The following is a 22,950-nucleotide window of genomic DNA, read 5'->3' as shown; positions in this document are numbered from 1 at the left end:
TTTCTGCTTTAGGATTGTCCAGATTGGATTATTAAAATAGCCTCTATATCAATATCCAGGAAGGACTTATGCAACTTCTGCAGAATGTAGCAGCCAGACTGCTCACCAGCATACCAAAATACGCCTCAATCTCGGCTGAGATCAGAAGGCTTCATTGGCTGCCTGTTAGAAAACGGGTTCAATTTAAGGCTATGTGAATGGTTCATGAGGCCCTTCATGGATCTGGGCCCAACTACCTTAAATTGCAATTCCATTGGTATGCACTAAAAGGACTACTGCGCTCCTCTGATGCTAAGTTGGTATTGGTGCCCTTTGTAAAAAAAGCCAACTGAGGTGGCAGAAGTTTTGTGGTGGGAGCAGCCAAGGTTTGGAATGGCCTTCCATCGCATATTAGGTGCATGCCAAACCTACTTGCCTTCAGGAAGGCTTTGAAAACTTGCCTCTTTTCTGTCTAATTTCTAACATTTACTTCTCCTGTCTTTAGGCCTCAGTCAGACTTTATTTAGTTCCAGGATATCTCAGGGTAACAGTTGCGCTTTAGAAATGTCAATAACAACAATATTAACTTGCTGCAGAATAACCCTGCATTTTCAAACTGCACATTGAAAATCTATCTAAAATGTGTTTTCCTTCACAAAACTATTAAACTACTATAAGACCAAAAGTCCACCAGTCACCTATGCAGCTCTGTCATCCCTGTCATTTTGTCTTTTATCCCTGCTGATTTCACAGTCTTCTTAGTTGTATAACTTTTTGTGGTGCCCTAATATTGCCTGACCATTCAAACTGTACATGTGGTGCTCTCTTGAACACATTTTGATGTACCCTGATAGGGAGATCCTCCATTGATCCGCCTACTCCATGTAAGTAAGCCAACTGGCCTTTTTAATTCCAGTAGCCTGAAGCTGAAGGAGTTCTCTTCATGACAGTTTTTAAGTGCTTAAAATGTTTGTAAATATTGTGTGCATCTGTTTTTCACTAGTGATTGTGAATATCAGAACATATGCACACAGGAGGGACTTACTTTTGTTTGATCTTTTTGGGTGTTTCTCTTAGCTGATTGAGAATGTCTATGTTTGTGAGAATTGCAGGTGCAAGATGAAGTATAGGTGTTGCCCAAAGAGAACAACAAGGGCAGTCAATCTCTATTTCTTCCTCCTGGTCACCTTTGTTTCCAGGAACTGTTTGGGGATAATATACAGGCTTTCCAGCTAGAGCAGACCCCTAGACAGTCTACAAGGCCAGCTGCTTTTAGGCAGTGGCTACTAAACAACAGTACATTCTGGTAAGTGTACATAGGGTGTCCTGCCCTTTTATGTTGGATAAGCTTAATGACTAGGAGGGTGCAATTCACAAAGGCCCTCTTGTTCACCCACCCCCAACCTATGGGTTTAGTTTGAGACTGACTGTCCTCCCAGACACCACTTCGAGGCAGAAACCCCCTCTATAGCCTTCCTGGCTGGAGTTTCAAACTGTAAGAGATTTAAAGACCAAATAACAGATAGCAATTGCCCACTGAATATAAAAACTGGAGCGCCACTCCATCTTTTTGAATACCACATGTGGAAATATAGAGCTCAGCGCTGTCCATAGCCTTCTGGGTAGGAACAAGAGAGAAGGCCCTACTGATCTGTCTAGTATTGACACCCTCCTTGCTGCATGGTACCTGCAGCCAGCTCAACAAACCCAGAGATACAGAGACAGCTCCTTAAAGCCCTCTCTGTCCCTCACCAGAGTCTGGATGAGGACTGCACCAAGAAATTACATCCACAAGTGCAGGTTAGCTGAGTGGTAGCTCTGCCTGGAGAGTTAAATTCCTCTATGCACTGGCATTATTTGTTGTTCTTCTGAGAAGCTACTGCTTTGCTGGCCGTCTAAAAAGCAGTTTTCCTCTAAGCTAGCCAAAATAAGTCATCTTTGTGTTTGAAGGATTTCCCCCATTTGTATGGGTCAGATTGGAGTCTGCCTCTCTGCTCATTATCAAGTTCTTCTCATCTCAGTGAGTAGCCACTGACCCATGGTGTTAAAGGACCCCACGTCATGAGACAGCCCCACTTTAAGGGACTTATACAACTAACTCCAAACCTAAAAGACAGAATAATCTCCCTGGACCCAGCAACTCACTTTTCTAAACTCTGAGACAATGATCCTTTGCTTTGCAGCTTATTGCCACTGATTGGTCTTTGTTTCAGATTGTAGGCCCTGCTTCTACTGAGTTGGAATGCAAATTATTTAAAGTGTTGTATTTACGAATGGTTAATAATCTCAAAGATTAAGGTTTGTGAATATTGCTTGAACCAGTCCATCTTTTCAGTAGATATATTAATATAGAGTTGTGCTTCCTCGGGGGTGCTAGGTGGCGCACATCGAAGATGGCCGCACACCTGTGAGGCTCTGGAAGCTTGGCACTAATATCCGGCATTTATCCTACCTTCTACTCCTGCTAGACGTGACATTTCACATCCCAGTGCATTGCTGCAGCCACCACTTTTAGCTGTGAAAGAATTGACTCCTCAGCCCTACCACGGACCCGGCTTAGGGGAGCTCTCTGCCTCGGGGGTTGACTTGGTTGTTCCTGCTGGAGGCCCGTCTGGCTGCTGGGGCTACCTGAGCCAGCGGTGTCTCACGTGGTGCCAGGCCCCGTTGGGCTTTGGACGGCGATTTCTTCTGGTTTTACTGCCCATTTGCCTCCTGTCATCCTTTACTCCTGCCCGGTGAACTGCGACGTCTGCTAACTTGGGTCCGACTGCCGACGAGGCTGGGAATCTGCGGTGGTGACCCGAGCCTGTAACTACGCAACATCCTGGGGGCAGACTGTGATGTGATCTTTTTTTATAGCTCTGTGACCTCGCTGCTTAGTGGCCCCAATGTGCACCTCCTGGCGCTATCTCATCACTCCCCACTTGGTACCTCAATTACATGCCTGGACGTCTGGGGGCTGCTCGGTGGTGCCCGGCCTGGCCGCAGTTTTCTCCAAGCTCTGTGCTCCTGCCGCTGGCCTGTGACTCGCAGCGGGAGGAGTCCGGCCCTTTTTTTCTAACATAGATGTATTTTGGTCTTTTTCTTGGATAGGTTGCACACATTTTTATGTAGTCTTGATGAACACCCCAGACTAACTAATCAAGTTTTTGCTACACAAAGACGGGGTCGAAATGTCGACATGTATACTAAGACGTCCGAATCAATGTCTAAGGAGTGACTATATAATTCAATTCTGGTGTCTTGACAAATAATTCACATTAATGAACAGGCATTTTCTGATAAATAATATGTTGTATATTATAATTTATATATGTATGTATTGTAATGTTTTGTGATGTGCATATTTATGTAATGTTCACACTTGCCTATGTGTGTTATGTAATGTGATTTATTTCTGTTATCAACTGTATGGTGTTTATATTATATGTGTGGATACACTAGTATAAATAATAATTTTTCAGAATGATTTGGGAGAACTCTCTTACTTTGGGATTAATTCATTGTGGTTGACTAATATTTTTCATTCAATGAACTTGCCACTATAAGGGCCTTGATTAGAAAGTCATTTGTCTTTTGGTATTTGTGAGAGTAGCAGAACCATTGCTCGCTTACTGTATTAATCCCCAGGTTCTGTACTTTGCTGGGAATCCCCATTGGTATTAATGGTGATATTACACCAAGCGGCATACACACCTTGCTGTTGCTGAGAGGGTTGTTGCGTGGCGCGATGGGAAAGCCGGACGGTCGCCAACCACGCCTAACGTTTGACATGCAAAAGAAAGCGACAAGATCTAACTCTGCTGACCCTACATCTGTCAACATGGACCAAACGCAATCCTTGTCGTAGGTCACTGAGGACGATGTCAAGGCTATCCTCCTTGCAGTACAGCACATCTTATCAGACTTATCCGCCAAAATGGATACTATGAACAATCGCTTAGATTTCCTAGTGCAAAAAGTTTATAAGCATGACGGCCAGCTGAAGGAGGCGGAACGGCGTATCTCTGAAAACGAGGACATTAGTACCCAAATACAAACACAAGTGGCGCAAATGGATAAACTGGTGAAGGTGATCGCGGCAAAGAGCGAGGACATCGAAGCCAGAAGCCGCCGTAATAATGTCCTCATTTTAGGCATACTGAAGGGCACAAACACCGGGCGGATGGAGGACTATGTCGAACGCCTCATAAAAAGCTCCTTCTGTGCAGACTCATTCTCCCCGCTTTTGGTGGTGGAGCGCACGCACTGCTCCGTGGGCCCGCGTCCACCTCCTGGAGAAACACCTCAGCCTATCATTGCGCACCTTCTCAATTACAGAGATCGCGACGTTGCCCTCCAGAAAGCCCGCAAGCTGAAACCTCTACAACTCGAGGGGAACTCTTTCACAATCTACCCCGACTTTACACGCGTGGTTCAAGAGGCATGACGGAAATTCCTCCCAGTTAAGCCGAAACTCCGTAAAGCCCAATTTGAGTATGCCCTGCTGTACCCTGCGAAACTTTGCATCACGCACAACGGCAGATACGTCTTCTGCACTAATCCACAACAAGTGGAGGACTTCCTGAAAACCATTTCACGGCGCTCACCCCTGTCTGATCACAACTCCAGCCCATCTTCATCGGCCAATGACTAATCCAGTCTCCAGTGCAGCCGCATGATACTCGCTGTTCAAGGATGGCTACATTCGAGTCCCACGTTCAAGCAGGTTGCAGGACATTGCCCTCTACAGTCTTAATACTGCTGGGGACCAATTGACACCTTACCTTGCAGCCTTGTTCTCGCCACCACGTCTTGACCAGGCTCAGAGGCAGATGAGTGCAAGATAGGCTATGCCCCTTACACTTTGTCATGCTTTTCATTTTTACTGTTTCTGATATAAGATATTCGCCAAGGAGTAGAACCTTAATACTGTGCCAAGCACCCTTCTCCCTTAGGCCGCTTCCTCCCTTTCATGGGTTATGACCCGATGTCTGCAACGCAGGTCTTTTGGAAAACGGCTTTGGGAAGGGATGACTGCCATCAGGTGCCCCCTACATTGGAGCTCCCCCTTTGCAAATTCTTCCTCTTTCATTGTATTTGCTTGAATATTCCATGCTACCTGAGCCTTGTCCTGTTAGAATGGACTGGCCTGTTTTTCTAGTTGGGGAATTGGGTGGGGAAAAGTATCCCGGCACGATTGGGGTGCCATTGTGGGTGGGGGAGGGTTGGGGATTGTTACTTGCTATTGGAGACACTGCACCTAAGTCATTCTTATTCATACAGACCAACTGGGACAGTTGCCGGCTTTATCACTCTCATATGCACTGGACATACACCACTCACCCCCAACGCTATTACATGTCAGGGTATTCTGTTGTACTGTATTAGCAATTCTACCGCGAAATATTGCTTTCCCTGCACCTACAATGCAGATAGACCTCCCTGGCATTATCTTACTTACTTAGAATGCTAGGGGCCTTCTGGAACTTCGCAAATGCCGGAAAATATTGTCATATCTAGACAAACACCATATACAAATTGCTATGCTCCAGGAGACACGCTTCGACCCTGCGCGGCCTTCCTATTTCGGCTCCCGTTGGGCCTCTGTGAGAGTTTTTTCTTCTTACTCCTCATATTCATGAGGCACGCTTATTTTAATAAAGAAAAAACACACCATTCAGGTTGGGAGGCACATACAATAATTCCCTGGGCTGCAGCAATCTTATCTGGGGCACCTTAGCTACACAATCTGTCATACTTGTCTGTAGCTACGGCCCTAATTTGGATGACCCTGACTACTTCACGACACTCTGGGGGCATGTACTCAAGATAGATTCTGCACATGCTCTATGGGGTGAGGATCTCAACACAGTTTTCTGTCCTTCTATAGACCCCTCTAACCCTCTTCCACATCACTACACAAAAACGTGTGATGTCCTCTCTGGGTTGCTTACGGAGCATGGTCTCGTCGATGTTTGGCAACACGTGCACCCTAGCACCAGAGATGGTACTTTTTATACTGCTGGGCATGCTACATGGTCTATATTAGATTATAGGTTATGTTCCCGAGGTATCTTCCCATGAATCAAAACTGCCACCCATACTCGGACCACGCACCGGTGCGCTTTGAATTATTACCTCCCAACTCCGTGGCCGTTCCCAGCTGTTGGCGGCTCGTACCAGAGACTCTTTTGGATACTGTGTTCCAAGCTGAACTGGGGGATGAGATAGAGGACTTTTTTCTCAGGAACAAAGGCCCTGTAGACAGTGTTGGTTTGCTCTGGGAGGCCTTTAAGGTTACTGTTAGGGGTGTCTGCATGTCTAAAAGCTTTGGGGTGCTCCGCGACCTAAGGAGAGATTTGAAACGTCTTGAACACGAAATTAAACGGCTAGAAACAGACATGTGGGCATCCAACTCTGGCGACAGGCGCGCACCTCTCCGTGAGCTGCTAACAGAGTATACAGACACTGCAGCTTGTGAAGTGGACTTCAGGGGTAAATACTATACTGCCCGGTGCTATGGCGAAGGTGAGAGACCTGGCCGAGCACTCGCGAGCACTATCAAGCAGCCCCACTTTTCAAACCACATACTGGACGTGGTGGATGATAGTGGTACGCGTTATAGAGACAACTTAGATATCCTCAAGATGTTTACTACATACTACTCTGAACTATATAGCTCGCATCGTACGAACCCCCTGACTTCCCTTCCTATTTTTGCGACATAACTCTTGGGTGGCTAGGAGATACCCAACGTGAGTTCCTTGCGGCCCCATTTGAGGATGATGAGTTTTTGGAGGCCATAATGCACATGACATCAGGGAAGGCGCCCGGCTCGGATGGGCTTCCTATCGACTTTTACAAACTGTCTATGGATCGGTTGCTCCCGGTGCTTAAAGAGGTATTCCTCGAGGCCCATGCAAAACTAACCCTGCCTGGCACCATGAGAGAGGTACTCATCACGTCCTTATTGAAGCCTGGTAAACCCGCAGATCGCAGACTGATGCAAAAATTTTGGCTAACCGGCTTAATTTACTTACGGACAAGATAGTTTTGCCTGATCAGGCTGGGTTTATACCGGGGAGGGCCACGTCCCACAACCTGAGGACTCTGTTCACCATTTTGCAAGCCGTGGACCCCAAATTACGATTGGTAGCAGTCTATCTTGACGCCTCAAAGGCTTTTGATTCAGTGGAATGGGACTACCTATTCACTGTCCTACAATGCATGAGTCTTCCCGTCAGCTTCCTCACATGGATCAGGCTTTTGTATACCTCACCCACTGCGCGGGTTTTGATCAACGATCATGCCTCACCCTCCATCCCCGTTTCTCACTGCACATGTCAGGGGTGTCCACTCTCTGCCCTACTGTTCGCCCTGATTATGGAGCCCCATGCAGCGAGGGTCAGGCAATATCACAATCACTTGGTTCTGCGCTGTCTATACCGCCCTCTACTCATCTCCTTATACGCCGACGACGTGACCCTCTATATTAAGGATCCTCAGCACAATCTCAATACACTGCTGCGTGAGTTTGTCAGGTTCAGTGGCCTCTCCGGGATACACATAAATTGGTCCAAATCACACATTTTTCCTTTGACCAGTTCAGTCATTCCCTTTACATCTGATTACCTGCTGGTGTGGTGCACAGATGATGCTAAATACCTGGGCATTTGTGTAACCTCAGACCGGGACGAATTGATGCGCATCAACTATGGATGTGCAATGGAACATGTCACAAACTGCATCACTCGATGGATTGCCCTTCCTCTGACTATGGCTGGTCGTATCTCACTTATAAAGATGGTGATCCTCCCCAAATTTTTATACCTTTTCTTAAATATTCCATATGACCCTGGCTGGCATTTTTTTGCCACGCTCCGTTAGGAATTGATTCACCTTGTATGGGAAGGAAAACAACCACGTATACAATGGAACGTGCTGATGCGGCCTTACTCTCACGGGGGGCTTGACATTCCAAATTTTGTTTTGTATTACCTCTGTGCGCAAGCTCATTATGCTCACTTCTGGTTCCATCCTCCCTGATACACAGCCCACATTGCCACAGAGCATTGACTTGCAGACCCCATCCCTTTGGACGGAGTCATCTTAGCCCCCATGATACCCTGTGGCAATAACCCATCCTCTGTGGAATGCAGAATGCACAGTCTCGGCCTGGTCTCCCATCTTGGAACAAATGCATGCACCTAGTCTGTATTCCTCTCCCCTCCGGCTTACATACCATCCTGACCTAACGCTGCTACAGGGGGGACTCTTCAAAAACACAGCTCGTAAACGCAAACCTCCGTTGCTGGGGGTACCTCTTTAGTAAAGGCGCATTCCGTTCTCTCCAACAACTGTGCCCTCACCCCGGTCTTCCACTATGGAAACGTTCCTATATGCTTGCCTCCGCCATGGTATACAGGCTAGCTTCGGCACGTATCCATCCGAGCTGCCACATTTGTTCCGCTACACAAAGTCCTGCGCGCACCCACTGCCTCCTATTTTGTATCCACACTCTACCATGGCCTTTATGGTGACATTTAATATCCTGCGTGTCCGGCGCGCGCCAAGTGGTTAATGTAATTGGGCCAGGAGACCACGGATGCACAATGATCATACTGTTGTGCACAAATTGAGCAGATATCAGCCAATAGCAGACTTCGCACCATACATTAAAGGTTGGTACACCGGAGTTATTACACCCCAGTTACACTCCACAGATTTGGCTTGAGAGACACACACAGATGCCACAGATGTAAAATGGAGCATGCTGACTTCCTGCACCTCGCCTAGGATTGCCCTGGTGTCCACACTTATTGGGACAAAGTCCTCACGGCTCTTGACTCCATGGTCTCTACACCTCTCCCGAGATCTCCAGTTCTAGCCCTATTAGGTTATACTGAGCGCCCAAGTTTAAGGCCTGGCTATCAGATTTGATATTTTGGCAAGACCAACTCAACATTTATGCTGAACTTCTCCCCACCTCCTCTCGCCCTCGGGACATCTGGGGCCCGTTGCAGACATATTTATTAGAACACTCCCATGTGGACGACGCTACGTCATAAAGTAAGATACTATCTGCTCCCATGTGTCCACCTTCCCCAATTACTCCGGCTCCCCTTGCCTGTCCATCATGGCACCCTACTGTATTGTCATGCACCCTAACGTTCTTGTCTCAATGCAAACTGTAGCAGCAAATATATAATATCTTGTTTTGCTTTCTGATTGCCCACTCTCCATTGGTGGTGTGTCTTGCTCTATAATATCCCATTATGTTCATGGTCAACCATTTCTGTATGTCCGGCTATGTCCCTGATCTGTGTTCCTGATTATGTATGCTCTGTCTCCAATATGGCTATTGCATTTGAATGTCTGTACATTGTCTGAAAAGTTCAATAAATAAATACAATTAAAAAAAGTTTTTTAAAAAGTTGTGCTTTCTCCTTTCCAAGATCACACCAGAGCTCTTGCTTCGTTAGTCAGCACAAGTAGTATGTAGTTTTGAATGGATGGGGTCCTGGTTTTAATGTTGTATTGTATGACAGCCCTATTGTGAGCTGTAACTTTTATTCTAGTGGTGATCGTGGCATGTTACTGGACCCCACACCTCATCATTCCACTACCTCCTTTAACCTTTGGCTTGACTGCTGGTCCATGTCTCCTTTGAGAGTCTACAAGGCTTAAGAGGTCAACTTCTCATCACAGACAGTACCCAGTGTCCTGATTAGAAGGGAACAGCTGTATGAGCTTGTTTGACCATGTGTCTACATCAAAGAGAAATAAGCCTGACAAGTGTTATTCTCTAATTAGAAACATAGATCATAATTCAGAAAGCCCTGCTTGCAAAAGTAAGAACTATAATTACCTAATTTTCCTTTTATATTTGGTATACAGGTTTTGCTCCACACAATGTTCTTGGAAATCTATGACAGTTGTAGGGTACCTGGGGTTGTATCATACATAGTAACCAAGGGGTTCAACAGGGTTATGCAACAGTTTTCTGCACCCCCCTCCAGGACACTACTGTATTACAAAAGGGGCTGCACACATTTGTGGGGCCCTTCCGAAATACTAATAGTGGTGGCTCACTTGCAGTGGCAGCGCTATCTTGAGAGGGCGTTCCCACATTTGCTTGGGGGGCATGGCCCCATGCAAATAAACAAATCACTTTGTCTGTGCACCCAACCGTATTATGGATGTGCGAGCAGAGACAAACAGGCCGTTCAGAGGTGCATTTACAGTGCACCACAAGAAGGTGCCAGCCTTCTGGATGGCAAAATGGGGTCCCATGGGCTCTCCAGATATCCCCCTGAAGACAGGTCTAGTCACTCACTGCATCCAACTGCAGTGGTATCTCTGAACCCTCTTTAAAATACAGGCAGAGTGCCGCCTGCACAGAGGTACACAGAGCGGCTTTGAAGCAGTAGCTCAGTATTTCACTGAATGCGCTAATTACAGGGCTGCGCAAGTTCCTGGTTGCCCTAACGGTAGTGCATTCATTATAATTGGACACTGTTAGAGCTGACAGCCTTAGGGTGACCTTCCACTGATTTTGCCTTCTTCCCACCAATTTACTGGCCTCTTTTTTACTAGCTTTACATCTCTGGGCACTTTATCACTGCTAGACAGTGAAAAAGTGCTTGTGCACTCTCCCCTAAACATGGTAATATTGCTTCATACCAATTTGACTTATTTCTTTTATCTATGAGTCCCTTGTACAGTTCACTACGTGTGCCCAGGGCCAGTAAATTCAATTCTACTAGTGGGCATGTAGCACTGTTTATGCAACCCACACAAGTAGCCCTCAAACATGTCTCAGGCCTGCCAATTCAGGGCTTGTGAGTGCAGTATACTACCCCTTCGACTTGGGATTTATAACTACTTGCCAAGCCTTAAACCCTCCTTTTATTACACATAAGACAGCCCTAACATATGCCCTAGGGCACCCTAAAGGCATAGTGATTTGTAAGTAAAAGGTAGGACCTGTACTTTTATGTTTTGTATGTCCGGGTAGTGACAAACAGATATATTGACAAACAGCTACATTTGTTTTTCACTGCTGTGAGGCCTCTTCCTCTCATAGGTCACCATTGGGTATCCATTAATACATCTTTAAGCTATAATTCCCGATCAGAAAGGGGATAAGTGCATTTTGTTTCATATCTTTGGAATGGTAATGATAAATCCTCTTTACTGGTAAAGTTGGATTTAACATTACTATTTTAGAAATGCCACTTTTAAAAAGTGGGTTGTTTCTGCTCTTAATGGTCTGTGTTCCAACCTTTCTCCAATACACATCTGTGGTGGGTGACAGCTACACTTAGAGCATTCTCTCTAGAGAGCCACAAACACAGGAAGGGTAAGTGTCTCTGAGTACCCATGTACATACATCCGCATTCTGATGGCTCTTCCTGGGCAGGAAGGGAGGGAAGGGTTGACACTTACACTTCAACGTCCTGTTCTCCCACAAATAGCTGATTACCCCATTATGATAGTCCGGAGCTAGTGCTGGGTTAAAAGAACCGGTGTGCACTTCAGAAACCCTTCTTTGAGGTCTCCCCCACTTCAAATGCACATTTGGGTATAATTACTGGGTCTCTGACCCCACCAAGTCAGACACTTCTGGAGCAACGACTGAACCTCTGTCAGAAGAACTGCTGCAGTGCTCTAAGGGCTCCTTGCTGGACTGCTGGCTGAGAAGGCCTGCTTTTCTCTTGTGCTTCCCTGCCGCCTGCTGCTCTCTGACTCTGCTTTTACATCCAAATGTGCTCCAAGGGCCTGTTGAATTGCCTCCTGTAGCTTGAGACTCAGGGATATCAAAATCTCTACTCCTGCTACTGTGCCTGGTTCACTGGAAGTGGGCCCAAATATATGCAACATAGAAATCAACACCCTTTATCCTGAACACCAGACTGGAAAACTTTCAGCCTTTGTAAGTGCACTTTACTCTTTGAAAATTCCAGTAATCCTTTTCTTGTGAACTAGACATGGAATTACATTTAGGCACACCAAACCCTTCCTGAATTAGGTCTGAGGGCTGTTCTATAAAGGGGCACATGTGGAGCAAAAGCATGGCCAACTGTATCTCCCCATTCACCTGAACAATTCAGTCAACATCCTGAGAATGACCAGGTGCTCTTACTCAAGAGTGGTTGTGGAAAGTCCACAGTCCACTGAGAAATGTATTACAGGATAATGCCACATATGTCACGGATGACTCCAAGTCAAAGAACAGTAACCGTGAAAGATGTGAGAGCTCCTGCAATAGGACAGGCAAAAGAGCAGGAAGCTGGGGATTAAGGTGGCCTGCAAGTCGAAGATCACAAGTTCACTGACCTGGTAGATGGGGTGTAGTGGACTTCTGTGTCCAAGCTGGAAATGGAGCATCCTATGGATGGTGCATAGGGCCTATCAAAGCTGTCCTCTTTGTGACGGGCTCTGCCATGGAGTTCCAAAAGACTGATCAAAGGTAGCAGATCCGCAAGGAGATTTGATTGCACCTGCCATTGAGGAAGGAGCTCCATAATTGGTAGGAATTCAATCCTGAATCTTGTGTGTAAATTGCTACAGTGAGGGAGGAAACTGCGATGCTACACAGTTCCAACTTAAGGACTGAGCCAGCTGGTGGGCTCTGTATGGACATTCCAGGAGACGTGTATCTGAAACCGAAATGAGTGCTGTTGTGCAAAATGCACTCTGCTCTGCGGCAAGGACAAAGCAGGTCAAGTGTGGAGAGAGCCTTGGAAATGCCATCAGGACTGCACCTTGAAAAGCATGGACTTGGTGCCTCTGAGGATGTTCACCTGCACACAACAGCAGCGGGAGACAAAGATGGTGGGGCAGGACTGGTGCCTCTTCAGAGTCTTGGTAACACGAATCTCAGTGGAGGTCTTCAGTGAGATTGTCCTGTGGTGACAGTGCAATTGGAACAGCAAGATACTGCCTGGAGCTTCGAAGGCTTAGCAGTGCAATACTGCTTGGAATGAGAGCATGCAACATTGCCTTTGAAACACAATCCTGCAGTAATTCCTCAGTCCCTGCACAGTGTAATGGGATCTGGCTATTTGTACAGGTGATCACCAGGTGCAGCCCGTGCAGGTAAGAGCGGTCGGATCCGATTGGGAGGGGGTTTCAACAGACGACCATGAGGAAAAATTAAAAGAATATTTACTTTTCCGTCATTGTTGTCTGTCGTTATCCCCCCCCCCACACACACACTCACCTGGCCCCGCCCCTCTTACCTGCACGGGCCGCTGCTGGTGAACTCGAAAACAATATGACAGAACATTTATTTTTGTCAAGCTACTTTTGATGGTTGGCGAGCTCTGAACAGTCAGAGAGCATGGTCAGAGAGGACAGCTGCACCAGGTTGGTTGCCAGGGGCCTGGATGCCTTGACATGGACCTCAGCGTGCGTTCCACCAAGAACTGCTGCTTTGGCACCAGCAGGGATGTTGATTACTTACACTTCTTACCTTACCACATACATTATTTATCAAGATTTCTTTATGCAGGTTTTCTAGTCTCAATGTTCTCCTTTCTGTATCTTTCATTTATAACATTTTTTAATTCTTCATTTCTTTTACTTTCTCAAACTTCGTTTACATGATCCAACCTAGGATCGTGAGACATATTGTTACCTTACAGTGGGCTTATAGCCGACCATTGTTACCATTGGTTGGCTTCATTGTCACTCTCATTTGCTTACTTCTTATGGGTTAGTTGTGTGTACTTCCCTTCCTCTCCTTGTGTTTGTCTCACCCCTAGAGCATGGACACATTACTATGCCCTTCTACTGCTGTTTTGTCAGGTGTTGCTTTATTCTTTTTGTTTATGCACTCTACAAGAGGGAATATGTTTTCCATCTGCCTCATGTGCTTTTGTCCCCTCTCCACTGTGCTCCATGTTTCTCTCTCTCACCCGGGTGCCTCTGCCCCACTCCTCCTGCGCTGCTTTCTCACCCATGTGCTTTCCAATCCCCAGCACCATGTTGCTCTATTCCGCCCATTTGATCCACCCTCCAGCGACCCTGTGTTGCTGCCGCTCCTCATCTTCAATGTTGCTTCCACCCGGACATGTGTCTTCCCCATTGCTTCCGATCCTGTGTTGCTTCCACCCCTCTCATGTCTTCCCCTGCACACTTTAAGAAACCACCAGAGCAGCTCTGTAGCTTTTGCCACCCCCCCCCCCCTCACAAACAACCAACCCCGGTTGTGTTACCCCTGTGTGGTATCTTTCCCTCACCTACTCACTCACTCTACAAAACATTATTGCTTTTAGGACAGGTTTTTTTTCATTTTAGTAATTGATTCAACTTGGTGTACATACCGACATAATAACATGGATGGCAACATCAGAAGCTTTTTTTTTTTACTCTTTGGCCATGCGACACAACATCAGGAATGCTGTGCCTCATGGCTAAAACCATTGGCAAAGTCAATTGATCCTAAAGGTGAGACCTATTGGCATTGCCATGCTTGTTTATGCATACTACTATTGTGTTACCCCTGTGTGGTCTCTTTCCCTCACCTGCTCACTCACTCTACAAAACATTATTGCTTTTAGGACAGGTTTTTTTTCATTTTAGTAATTGATTCAACTTGGTGTACATACCGACATAATAACATGGATGGCAACATCAGAAGCTTTTTTTTTTAACTCCTTAGCCATGCGACACAACATCAGGAATGCTGTGCCTCATGGCTAAAACCATTGGCAAAGTCAATTGGTCATAAAGGTGAGACCTATTGGCATTGCCATGCTTGTTTATGCATACTACTATTGGATTATGTCAAGCACTGATCAAGTAAAATGAAAGCCAAGACTATGGGATTGCCAGAATAATTTTCTTCTCAACTAATGGGGGACATGCGTGCTAATGGCAAACTCATATTGTTCAATTTTCTTTCGAAACTACACAAACACAATTTCTCAAGTATGGAAGGCTACATTACATTGCTTTTTTTCTTATGCTATTTCTTTTAGCGTAGAAGCAGAGAACGTGTTTATTTTTTGCACTCATTAGATAGTTAGAGAAAAGCCAGAATCGTTCTGCATGTTTCTAGCTACTTCAGCTTACATATATTTTTTTTAAACTCACTTGCATTGAACTGTTTCTAATATCTATGTGCAACATATATCTAACATGTTTTTGATGTGTCTAATTTTGCACTAGATGTTTTATTTGTATTCTTGATGTTTAAAAACATGCTTGTTCTTTTATATGAAAGAGCTATGCACCAAGGTTTTAAGTGGTTTGTGGGAAAGTTGATGGTGTGACCATGCATTATAAGTTGTGCTCCCGGTTGTATGGTATTAATTTTTTACCATTTCCATCAGTATTTATCCATATTTATTTTCTGCTAATTTCATCTGTATTTATCCATATTTATTTTGGGTTCTGTGGAAAAATGAAGCTGAAATTAGTATATTTTCACATTTATTCAACTGATAAATATGACCTCATTCTTGAATACCTGCCAGGTTTCAATGCTGTGAACACCCGCTGAAGATAAAGCAGGGTACTTATATGAACATATGCAAATTTCAGTCTCAACCTTGTGCATATCTACTGCTGTTAAAGTCTCTTTACTAAAATCCCTCTATTTTTCAACCCCCTTATCTACCAATCCACACATCTATTGGCCTGGCAGTCATGGCAGACAGTATTTAGAATTATTCAAAAAGCAAACCAATTTCCGTTTTTATACACATTCAAAAACAAATACAGGCAGGAAAACGAATGTTTTCTGTCTGTATTGATCTGTAAAAATCAGTAAAAACGGAAAACAAGGAGCCTTAATTATAAGGGATAAAGTACCCCCTGGCATACATGATAAGGATATTGCAAGCCACCTCGGAGTTCCATTACCTCATAACGGAACTCGGGCTTCCACCTCGTTCCTCCTTATGGTTATGGAACTTGTTGGTGACTTGCAATATCCTTATAATGTACGGCATGGGGTACTTTATCCCATATAATACCCTCCTCCTGGTCATGCACAGGTTGAATGGTTCTGTAAGTAAAAGTCCAGACATCCGAAGCAGACTTTGACTGGACATATATATTAACGGTAAAGACTCCGTTTTTAAATTAAAAGAAATTGGAAACACTGAATTAGTGTAGACTAATCATTCTCTTTGGTTTTTCGACAGGTCCAATTACATTGACGGTACAAAACTATATGCTGCTTTTATTGATGAACTCAGCAAAGTCTAAAGAAGATTCTTCACTTTTTCTCCCCAAATACAAATATGACACATTGATAATGTAATTTGATTGACATTGGTTAATTTCAAGTAAAAAAGTTGCAGTTTGAAAATGACTAGTCGTGTATAATGTATGTAGCATACTTGAATGTGAATCTAGCACATCCACGTTTACAGGAACAGAGTATCTTTCTGCCACCCACCGTCGAAATGGAAGAACTTATCGAATAATAGGGAAAATCAACAAAAAGAGACCAAGATATCACGATGTAATGTACAACTGTATGACGCTCTATAAGGGAGCTTGGCGAGAGTGATGCCCTTTGGCGTGAAGCGTATGGAGCCTCTGCAAGAAGCCCATTTCACTGGTTTGAGATGTTCTTCAAGCACAGTACATTGCATCCGATTTACCGACCTTTTGCACATATTGTGCGACAGTCCTGGTGCAAGGGCCACTTTATATACCTCATGAACCTGTGAGCACTTATGTGTATGCCATGCATGAGAGTAATTTAGTTGGGCCCCCTCTGCCACATGTTTGATCAGGCAAGATGGCACATTCAGCCTCCCCTCATGAATGTACATCATTTCCATATTCCCTCTAAAGTGCAGATACACACTCAGATTCCATTGCTTAGGTGATGTGAAGAATAGATTTGGGGGTAGGGCGGAAAATACTTCACTGTTTACATGTTAGCAATATCATGATATATACTGTGCTATGATGACTGAACCAGCTTTATGTAATGACATATGTTTCACGGCTGGTAATCTTGTCCCACTGTATGCTGTCAAAGAAACTGTCTTAACAAAATAAAGTAAACTCTGTGTTAAAAAAATGAAAGCTCTATATTGGAGCTTTTTGGCTTTTTTTTGTTTTTCAATATGGCGTAAGTACCGCTTTTTTGCTGTCTGTGAGATTGCATTTCTACAGTATTGGCTTTTTAGTTGTGTCAATCCCGTTTTGAATTAGTCAATGGAGCATTTCCTCTTTACCTGCACCAAGCCATTTCATTAGTCGATCGGGTACTTCTGTTGCAATGCATATATACTGTAGGGGGTCCTTGCACTGCAATGGAAGGACATAGTTATTATCATTTATCTACACACCAGTTTGTGGGATTAGCACCATCAGCCCACATCAAGCCCAAGCTCTGCCCACCTCAGAGCTTAGCTTGTCAGAAAGAATGATTGGCTGTGTTTTCGGAATGGCTGCCATGTCTGTTAAGGGCATGCTATTTATGCGGAATGGCACCAGAGGATAAGGATTCCACCTGAATTTCCATCTTTACTAAAATGGGCATGATCTGATGTGCAGTGGCAGGTTCAATCACGGGCTGCCAAAAGCGTTGGTAGATGCTGAGTGCCACCTGGGCTATTCTTGGTGTGTTCCTAATGGCCTGTACTTCCAGCAGCACTCACCATGTCCTAAGACTAGGACAGGATCAGGTCACTTGAAAGCAGGTAGCAGCAGACTCCAACAGCCCCATATAAATTGGCCTCTATGTGGTCCATTGGGTAGACTGGGAGGCTGGAAACGGTAGTCTTTATGTTTCCGCTGTGGCTGGTGCAGGCCGACTCTATTATAAAACTAGTTCACAGTGGATGTCTCTGAAAGTCAGATTGGAGCCCACACAGGCATGGGCTTGACTTGCAGCTGAGCTGTTAGCAGTAGGAACACCGGATAGGTGAGGAAATTGACGGTCCTCCTGTCAATGGCAATTGCCACAATTTTTTAAGAACGGAACCAACCCTTTCAGGAAATCAGTAAACATAAGCCGAACCCCCGATAAGTCTTAGCATCATATTTTATCACGTAAATAGCCTGTGACTGCTTGTGGCTATCCATGAACCTCAGGCGATATTTCTTAATGGTCAGACTAAACTTACAGATAAGGGCTTCTCTCAGGGGGCTCACTTCACCAAGTCAGCTTCATCCAGGGTCAATAAGGTACCCCTCCCAGTAATGGGCATGTTCTTCCACATCCACAGACTAACTCTCCAGTCCCCCTCTGATACACTATGCATACATAGGACCAGCTCATGCTGCAAACCACTTATCTACACCATCCCTTACCACAAAACTAAGCACCAGATTTGTGAGAATGTTGCCTCTCTTACCTCTCCTGGGCACTTCATTGTAACTGCCACATTCCTCACTAGACTCTGAGCCCCTCCTGGACCTCAAGTCTATTGTGCACTAGCTCCTCTCATAGGCCAGTAAGACCTTCTTTTCTTTCAATGCGATGCGAGGGTCATCTTTTCTACTCAGTGGCCTGATTTTTCTCTTCCAAGGCTAGGGTAGTCAGCTGCAATTTCAAAACCCTCTCTTCCTGTCTGTCCTCTAGCACTTATGAGGTCATCTGTGGGCTGATACACTTTCCCCTTCTCTGTACAATGCAGCTGAGGCTGTTCCTGGGGTTACACACTCCTCAATGAGATTGTGAGAAATACATTTTATAACCAAATTTCAATTTGCACACCATTAAATAATTGTATTTTAGAGTTGCATTTAAACTGCTGCAGAAATAATTTTGGATAGAAAAATGACATGTAGGTAAATGTGCCTGCTTTAAATGTGTTGGAATCACTTTCGACTGCATTCAGACTGGTGTAGGAAATAATTCATAAGTAAATTCCACCTAGGGAAAATGTGCTTGCTCTACAACGTGCAGGATAAATAACATGGGGGATAGAGAAGAGAAAAAGTAGTAGGCTGTTACATTTAATGTTCATATGTAACTAGGCCCAAGCCTTTTTCTTTCATCTCTTGCTCACAAATGAATAGACGTTTATTAGAGTGTTTTGCCTGACACTAGCACCTTGGTAAAATATGTGCTGACTTTGAGATAATGTTCCCTTTGCCTCATCACAACACATAAGATCATCCTGTTTAAAAATGAGCTTAGCTGTGGATTCGTAACGAATGGAGTGTAAGAATAAAGAATAATTTAGGTATATTTTATGTTCCCCTAACCAGGACATTTGATAAGGTTATACACTTTTGAGGACATTTACGATAGATTTATTTAATTGCAATTGACTAGCTATTTGTGTTCACAACGGGACATTGAAAGTAGTTAATAGCTTAGGTCAGAAGGTTCTCATGAGAACCTTCCTCCATGTAACCACTGTTGCAACATTGAATTTACTATGCACCAGCATGAATGTTGTTTTTTTGTTGGAAAATATTTACAGCATCATCAATGTCATCACTAAATACATTTTTTTAAATTATTCCTGAAACAACTTAATAGGTCTCCGTAGAACATCAAGCCGCTGATAATTCATTATAATGTTTCTTCATTCATAAGATGTCCCAGTCTACCTCTATTGCCATGCTATAAAAACCAAGCTACTGGATTGTTAAAATAATACTTTTTTTTTTTTTTAAGTTTCAAAAACCGTTATTGTATTTTGAAAGCACGGTACATCAATGCAATGATGTCAGGCAGTTGTGCATAGTATAGTTGAGCGAGATAGTGGCATCTTCCCATGCACAGTAGTTGCTAGCAATAATCGGTTACATGACAGGCTTTTCAATAAGTGTCCCCAACTCCCACTCACCCAAAATACCCCATTTCAAAACAATAGAGGGGTGTCTGAAGTAAGTAGCATAGACTAGTCCAGAAACCTCAGCTTGGAGGGGAGGACCCTCACGACCTATATAGATCAATTCAGCAAGACGGTCAAGTGGGCACAGCAATCAAGTAATGATATAAGTAGGGGTTCAACAGAGGTTCATGATTATTCAGGCAGGTGTTTTCCAGGACCATACACGTATTCAGTGGCTAGACAATGAGCAGCTAACAAATACATATGGAGTCAAGCATTACATAACAGGTGATTGTGATACACTTTCAGTAGCCATGTCCGCCCCCTCCCGTTCGTCTTCCTCTTCTGCCCGCTGCCTAAGGAGGTACGCCATGAATGGTGCCCATATGTCTTTAGGCTGGGACCTCGGGGGCTGGAGTTCTGCGTAATCATGTAGTCTCTCCTGCCAAGTGGTCATGGATTGAATCCAACATTTAAACTTAGGGGCTCGTCCCCTTCCCCATCGACAAGCAACTAAGCGCTTGGCCAGTAAGAGACTGAGAGCCAGGATTTTTTTGTGAATAGTGACAACAGACTGTGTTAGACCCAATAGCGCCTGAAGTGGACATGGAGTCATATCTACACCAAGCATGTTCGCAAGACCAGTGAAAACTTGTTCCCAATAAATGGCAACTTGGGGGCAGGACCAGGCAAGGTGTATAAAGTCAGCACGAGCAGCGCCGCAGCGGAGGTAGCACTCTGAATCGAGCAAATGAAACTTTTTCAGCCTGGCAGGTGTATGATAGAGCCGATAAAGGAATTTATAATGTAGTAGTCTCAGTCTATTATTGCCAGTAATCGCAGGTGTTCGAGTGCAACTCATTTCCCATTGTTCATCTGTCAGCGGTTTGGCAAGGTCCCTATCCCATTCCGCTCTGGCCCTCATGAAAGTGGAGCCAGGTGTGGCCTGTGCATGTTTGTAGAGCATGGACACTACATGTCGTGGAGTTTCGGGTTGCACTGTGGCGTGAAGTGGCGCAAACGTGTCAGGCTCAGTGGGGAATGACGGGTTAAGGGCTCGGACGTTTTGCCTTAGCCTAGTAAATAAAAAGGTATCCATGACCGAGGGGGACTGCTCCCCAAAAAATTGCTCCGTTGTTCGGAAAGTACTCTGCACATATAAATCTCCCCAGCAGCAAATTCCCAGTTTCCTAAGCAGTTTGTGACAAATTACTTCACAAGTGACCTGTAATCTCGGATCATTTATCAAGGGCAGGTTAGGTGAATAGACAAATGGGCTGTCTAGGGCCTGCACCAGCCGGTTCCAGGCCTGCACCGTACAATCCTCTGTGGAGGGATCACAGCTTCTTTGACCCACCGGGGTGTGAATGTATTCAGTTGGGACCGTGGGAGCCATATAACTGTCTTCAACGGCCAAGTGCGCCATATATGATGGCGGATGGAACCAGTATACGGCAAAATGCGCCTGGGCACAATCATAGTACCTTTCAAAGTTGGGTACTTCAAACCCACCCTGGTGAAAAGGAAGCATAAGGGTATCGAGACCAATAAGGGCTTGTTTCCCACCCCAAATTAATCTCGTGATCTGGGACCTGAGGGAGCGGAAAAAGAAGCTACCGGGATTATAAGGAATGTTTACGAAAAGGTATAATAATTTCGGCAGTAATGTCATCTTGATTAGGGCAATGCGGCCTGCCATAGAGAGAGGGAGGTGCAACCATTTAGTAACATTGTCTGTGATTTTATCCAGTACAGGGCCATAGTTGGCTCGCATCAGTGCCTCCCTGTCCCTGGTGATGCGGATGCCCAAGTATTTCAAGTCACCCTGCTCCCACACAAGTGGGTAGTTGAGTTGGAATGGATGCGTATTATCTGTTAGCGGGAAAATTGCAGATTTGGCCCAGTTAATTTTCACCCCTGCAATACCTCCAAATTTTGTAATTTCGTGCAGCACAGGATTTAAGTTATCACAGGGCTTTTCTATATAGAGCGTCATATCATCCGCGTAAAGCGAGATGAGGAGTGGCCGGGTACGATAAATGAGGGAACGATGGTTATGTTTTTGACGGAGCGTTGTGGATAGGGGCTCAATCACAATCGCAAAGAGGATGGGGGATAAAGGGCAACCTTGGCGGGTGCCCCTTTGAACAGTAAACGGGGTGGACCTGGAACCATTGAGCAACACAGTTGCTGTGGGTTGGTGATATAGCAGCTTCAGCCAGTCCAGGAAGCTAAAGGGCATCCCCATATGTTGTAGTGTGCCAAGCAGGTAATCCCATTCTAGCGAGTCGTAGGCTTTGGTGGCATCTAGGAAAACCGCCACGGCATCGCATTTAGGGTCAAGGTCCTGGAGCACCGCATGGAGGGTGCAAAGATTATGGGAGGTAGCACAGTTGGGAACAAACCCGGCCTGGTCCAGCAGTACCAAGCGCTCCATGAGGACGTTGAGTCATGTAGCCAACACATTGGCGAGAATCTTAGTATCGCAGTTTAAAAGGGATAGCGGGCGATAAGAGTCGCAGTAGGCAGGGGCTTATCAGGTTTGAGCAGGGAGGTGATGAGAGCTTCGCGCATAGTACGGGGTAGACTACCCTCCTCGAGTGCGGTATAATATACTTGTTTCAAAATAGGGGCCAAAATGGGAGCAAAAAGTTTATAAAAATCAATAGGAAGGCCATCCGATCCCGGGGCCTTGACTGAACGCATGCCCATAATAGCCTCGGTTATTTCATCCAGTTCCAATTCTGCATGAAGGAACTTCTGCTGGCAACCCCCAACCATGCCAGTGCAACATCCTCAAAGTATGTAGGGAGATCAAGAGGATCTGTTCTCTGTGAGGAGTATAGCACCTGGTAGTGGTCCCAAAATATGCAAATCTGGTCAGGGAGGTTCCTATGTATATTACCAGCATCATAATGTATTTCAGTGACATAATTAGCAAATCTAGGGGGCTTAACCGCGTTCAGATCTGTGCGTAGGGATTTTAAGATGCCTCCCTCTTTGGCAATGCACCAGCCCCTAATGGTCACCTTAAAGACTTCCCAGATGCTGATAATGCTATCCACAGAGGAAGTGTTGCGTTAAAAAAATCCTGTATGTCTTGTTCCAATTCGGCCTTAAAGACCTCGTCTCGGAGGTGTGCCGGGTTGAGTCGCCAAGACAGGTATGGGGAGCATTCAAGGGGAATCTGTAAATCCAGGAGGACTGGGGAATGATCGGAGAA

At 45.1% G+C, this 22,950-nt stretch overlaps 1 protein-coding gene across 1 annotated transcript in view; it reads left to right on the top strand.

Annotated features, from left to right (window-relative positions):
- The window catches only part of LOC147722776 (cytosolic non-specific dipeptidase-like), a 207,628-nt gene extending 190,612 nt beyond the window's left edge, over positions 1 to 17,016 (top strand). The window contains exon 12 of the mRNA XM_086965239.1: positions 16,119 to 17,016. Coding sequence (XP_086821365.1) covers positions 16,119 to 16,182 — 64 coding nt within the window. The 3' untranslated portion in view covers positions 16,183 to 17,016. The remainder of the gene's footprint in view (positions 1 to 16,118) is intronic.
- The last annotated feature ends 5,934 nt before the right edge of the window (positions 17,017 to 22,950 follow it).

The sequence above is a fragment of the Lissotriton vulgaris genome, chromosome 4_1 (genome assembly GCF_964263255.1).
Source record: "Lissotriton vulgaris chromosome 4_1, aLisVul1.2, whole genome shotgun sequence".
NCBI lineage: Eukaryota > Metazoa > Chordata > Amphibia > Caudata > Salamandridae > Lissotriton > Lissotriton vulgaris.
The sequence above is the reverse complement of the archived record's forward strand: the minus strand, read 5'-3'. Positions and strand labels throughout refer to the sequence as shown.